This window comes from Epargyreus clarus, unplaced genomic scaffold (genome assembly GCF_041222505.1).
Source record: "Epargyreus clarus isolate Ecla_fem2 unplaced genomic scaffold, WU_Ecla_fem_2.2 ptg000005l, whole genome shotgun sequence".
Lineage (NCBI taxonomy): Eukaryota > Metazoa > Arthropoda > Insecta > Lepidoptera > Hesperiidae > Epargyreus > Epargyreus clarus.
Window position 1 is genome coordinate 13,915,357 of NW_027332213.1, and position 4,936 is coordinate 13,920,292.

Sequence of the window (4,936 nt, forward strand, 5' to 3'; positions counted from 1 at the left end):
GCAAAACCCCTTTCTCCTTATTCATATTACGTCACACAGAGGAAGTGGACGTAAATTTTACATTTCTGTATATACCTTCGATAGCTCAGTTGGTAGAGCGGTGGACTGTAGCTGGTTTAAACTGTCATCCATAGGTCGCTGGTTCAAATCCGGCTCGAAGGATACTTTTTACTAACAAATTTAATACGTTAAATATTATGTTTGTTTCAATATAAAACGTGAAAAATTAAATGGAGTCGAGAAGTAGTATTTTTTTTTTAATTTATTATTTTACTTAATATTTTTCTTAGAATGATATTATAATAGAAATAAGGTGATTTACGAAGTAATTACGAGCTTATTATTTAATTTTCTTAACATAATAAGATGCTAAACCGAATAACAAGTACGTAAGGGAACCGGGGACAATAGTAACACGTCTCCCTCTTCAGTTGTTGGTGCATAATAGCGTACAAAAACAAATACGTTGTTGAATGCTCAAAAAAGGTTCTTAGTAAATTATTTTTACGCTGCGTAGTATAGGACGCCTGAGTTCTGGGTGGAAACGAAAGAATTAATGTCTCTCAGTATTCACGTTCATGTACTCAGTATTCATGACATACTTACTTATTATTTAGGACTGAAATAATAGGCGAAAGTCCGATCTCCATGGGATTACTATCCCCAGTCTCCCCCATTGTAACAAAAAACTGCAGAACTGCAGCTTGCAATTAAAATAAATTTTCATATTGTTTCACATAGGACCGGTTAAAATACGGAATTCCTAAATACCTATCAGAAAAATTGCTATACTAATCTACCTAGGTTGGTATTGGTACTTATCTAATCTAAAATACGGGTGATAAAATATTCTTGTTTCTGGTTTTACGAATTATTCTGGTTATAAACATTTGTGTACTAAGGACTGTGGACCACGGAGTGCTAGATCATGGAGCTGATAGATGAAATTTGCGACTTACTGCAAGGACATGCGAACCGTGACAAGGTACGGTCTCGATATTATAACGTTTCTTTTTGGCTTGTTTAATTAAATTAACGAAGATAAATATGTAAATACTTAATCTGGTAGGTATTAAATAATAATCATTGGTGATTTAGGAACCAAAACGGATGGCTTTTTGGAAATTAAAAATCATTTATGTACCTGTATTAAGTAATATGTCCTAATTAAAAGTGTAAACTATCAATCAATTTTTTTAACATCTTCACGAGCAATAAGTATCTATAAATAAGTTGATCGATATACTTAAGAAGTATTTACTTAATTCGTGAAAAATGTGGAGAAACGCAACAAGGGAACGAGTTGTTGTGGTTGATCATCATCAACCCATTATTGTCCCACTGCTGGGCACGGGTCTCCTCTCAGAATGAGAAGGATTAGGCCATAGTCTACCGCGCTGGCCAAGTGCGTATTGGTAGACTTCACATACCTTTAAGATTTTTATCTCTCAGGTATGCAGGTTTCCTCACGATGTTTTCCTTCACCGTTTTAAGCAAGTGATAATTAATTTCTAATACGCACATAAATTTGAAAATCAGAGGTGCGTGCCTGGGATTTGAACCTCAGACCCCTCGATCGAGAGGCCGCGTTTCTTAACCACTAGGCTATCACTGCTTATTGATGATTGCTGATTGATGGTTGATGACGAATATTAATCTGAATACACCTGTTAAAAACGAAGTATGTAATTACATACTTACCAATTTATTTTTAATATCTGTCGGTATTATTTCCACTCTACTAATATTATGTAGTGGGTAGGTATGTAATGCAAATATTAATAAAAAATATAATAATTACCTACTTGCAATAAAACAATTACCTATTATCTAATTACCCGCAGGTAGTGTCACTAACAAGCTACACACTCAAATTATGGGGTTCAACATCGAAAAGTCAGACGTTGATGGCGGCGAGCGCGCGGCTCGCGGCCACCCGCGCCACCTTGCGGCTCTTCGACGACGCGGCTGCACTCAAAACATTCCTCGCTTATGGACTTGGGAAACATGTGAGGAAAATTAGTGGCTATTAAGATGCTAGAACACTAAGAACATCGATTAAGATCTACTGGCAACAGAGGTCGTGCTGATGTGAGGTTTTAATTTTTAAACCTTTAAACGCATCATAGGTATTTACATAACACTTACAGTGGTCTCGTGGGAACAGCGATTATAGTTGTGACTATTATTCGATCTATTAAAAAGAACCTGCAGTGACCACTTACCAAACAAACGATCTTGATTAATTATCTAGTCGTTAGGTAATGTTGCAAGGAGCCGTTAATTTACCAATACATATATCAAAAACCATAGTAAATACTTCAATTGGATGAATTGCTATTGCCTTTCATGTACAAAGAAATTAACTTAAATATATAGTAGTATGTGAAAGTTAAACACGATGTTTCTTTCCAAGCACGTTCACTTGTTGCATCACAAGCATAATGTGTGTATCCACATTTCACAGATACTCACGTACCTTCGATAGCTCAGTTGGTAGAGCGGTGGACTGTAGTTGGTTAAAATTGTCATCCATAGGTCGCTGGTTCAAATCCGGCTCGAAGGATATTATTTTGTTTTTTAATGTTTCGTCAAAAAAAATATAATGGCGTATATATATATACGAGTATTCTATAAAAATGCCATGTTTTTGACTAATTTCTTAAATCAAATCTATGAAATATTCTTTACCATATAATAATATGAATTTCGACTTCCTAAGCTACAACCTTGGATTCAAAATTTGAATCGAATACTTTAATGTACCAACTTATATCTTTTACATACTAGCTAATCCAAACCAGAGAAAAGAAAACCTCTTAAGACACCATATAATATCTCGTCGATGTTTTCACGATTCGCATCAATTATGATTTTCGAATACTAACACATTTGTTCCTATGTGCCTAAACCACCCGTCGTCTATACGTCCATGGAACAGATGTATACGATGTATATGTAGTCTACTCAATACATAAATTAAATTTTATATTATAGGAAGGCCCAATTTGGGGTACCCTGGGTGTGTCTGGCGGCGTGTTCACGCTCGCGTACCTGCAGGCAGAGAAGCTGGTGTGGTTGTTAGACACCGGCGTGCTTGTGCTTCCGGAGAAGCAGGCGTGGAACATCAGAACCGCGCACAAGCTGTTCTGGTCACTCTCTGCTTTCGTTGGCTTTATCAGGTGAGTTATACAGAATCTGATGAGTTAAGAGCTGATTTAGGGACTTCAAAAAATTCAGTATGTACCCGATAAAAACTTCTTCCTCTAGTGTTATTAAACGAAATGCAGACCACTGAATATATTTTAGAATAATTTAAAATTCCGCTACAAACTAGACTATATGAATTTATTAAAATTATTTTATCTTCTAGATCAATCCGCGCACTCCATGCGGCGGCTCAGAACGTAAAATCTCCAGAGCGCACGAAATGCGCACCCGCGCGGTTCACGCAGGCCAGCCTCACGAGCACCAAGCTTCTATTGGACTTCGTTCACGCCGTGAGCTGGCTGCCCCAGGGCTGGCTGTGGGGCAACAGGCTACCCACTCCCCAGGCAGCTGGTATTGCAACAGCTTCTGCAGTACTCGGCCTCGTGATGCATTATCATGGAAAGAGACTCCTACCTCGGTAGCTTTATAGGTATGCGATACGCTTGAAAAGAACGGTTTTTGGTGACTTACTGTACCTACACGTCATAGCGCATAATGTGTGCTTATGAAACAATGTACAGTAATGAACAGATGTTTATTCAGTATTATGTGATTTTGTTTAAGTATTTTATTTAATTTTATCAGAACGGTGCCACTATGATTGATATGGAAAAATAGAATTTTATTGTAATTTTTTTATATCATTGTACTTAAGTCCATTAGGGATTAATATTTAAATGTAGTTGTCGAAATTCTTTTGTAAGTTTATATAATACTAAAAGATAAATAGGCTTATCGGTGTTCAGATAAGTGGGACCTGTTAACCTGAGTGACATAGTTGAAGGATGTTTTGGTAAATGTTACGTGATATAACAGGTGTTTATCAGTTTGTAATAGATAAACCTGTCGCAGTTGACATATTGATTCGATTATTGGAGACGCGTGCCTTACAGCCTCTCGATTTCACGACGTCACGTGACTAGGACACTTAAACAAGTACAATAGATAAATAACATATACCTTTGTACTTTTGCACCTGTACGAGTAGGTATTAATTTAAGTGCATGGCGCCCACAAAACAACGTCCTTGCTCGTAACGCCATTCATATAAATTTAGGTGTCTCACATGTGACGTACTCGAAAGCAATCAATTAAAAATATACCTGTAGTGACGGTAGTTTTAGCTGCTGATGTTGGGAATAACGCTATTTATTTACCACTAGGTATGGTTATTTATAAGACTTATGAGATTTTATGTTTGTCATTTTTGCGATGCTCCAGTAAGTGCCTGTTATTTCACGTGTACCGTGAAACAGTTATAGGTATATAGAGATGATCAAATAATTTTTCTCATACCTCATTATCAGAATAGAAAGACAGTGATTTTATGACGCTGCACCGAGAAGAGTTTGAAGTCATCGCACATCACAATATCGTAATATAAAGAAAATTATAAGGTGTTTATTATCTATTTATAACTATTATCATTTATGAATTGCTCCTAACGCCATTTGTGTTGCACTGTCGTACTGAGTTGCACTTCTTAAACTATCTTTTTGTAATTTTGTCTGAACGTAGGTACAAGGTGAAATGTATTTTAGAAAGTATTATTTGTAACTATTATAGTACATAATATGCGATGAGAAAAGTGTAATGTAACAAATATTTATTTTAAATGTCATTATTTAAGGCATACGAAACATTCTCCAGTGCATTTATTTATTTACGAGAAATAATTTAGGAACTGCCTCGATATTTTTATTAAGGTTAAAATAAAACAATAAAA

General features: G+C 36.0%; 1 protein-coding gene and 2 non-coding genes across 3 annotated transcripts; all 3 read left to right on the plus strand.

The window, feature by feature from the left end:
• Positions 1-74: 74 nt before the first annotated feature.
• On the plus strand, positions 75-162 carry TRNAY-GUA (transfer RNA tyrosine (anticodon GUA)). The gene is given in 2 exon segments: positions 75-111; positions 127-162. It is a non-coding gene; the product is annotated as a tRNA-Tyr (tRNA).
• Positions 163-630: 468 nt separating this feature from the next.
• On the plus strand, positions 631-4,141 carry LOC140757780 (uncharacterized). Its single transcript, XM_073093651.1, has 4 exons — positions 631-985; positions 1,845-2,009; positions 2,998-3,182; positions 3,374-4,141. Exons 1-4 carry the CDS (start codon positions 929-931, stop codon positions 3,630-3,632), a joined length of 666 nt encoding a protein of 221 aa, XP_072949752.1. The 5' UTR covers positions 631-928; the 3' UTR covers positions 3,633-4,141.
• On the plus strand, positions 2,479-2,566 carry TRNAY-GUA (transfer RNA tyrosine (anticodon GUA)). Its single transcript is given in 2 exon segments — positions 2,479-2,515; positions 2,531-2,566. It is a non-coding gene; the product is annotated as a tRNA-Tyr (tRNA).
• Positions 4,142-4,936: the final 795 nt, after the last annotated feature.

What these genes read in the sequence shown, in the direction of transcription:
- LOC140757780 (XM_073093651.1), top strand. Translation starts at nt 929, where the DNA reads ATGGAGCTGATAGATGAAATTTGCGACTTACTGCAAGGACATGCGAAC. An exon ending in GACATGCGAACCGTGACAAG is followed by an intron (nt 986 to 1,844) that starts GTACGGTCTCGA and finishes AATTACCCGCAG; the next exon opens with GTAGTGTCACTAACAAGCTA. An exon ending in GCTTTCGTTGGCTTTATCAG is followed by an intron (nt 3,183 to 3,373) that starts GTGAGTTATACA and finishes TTTATCTTCTAG; the next exon opens with ATCAATCCGCGCACTCCATG.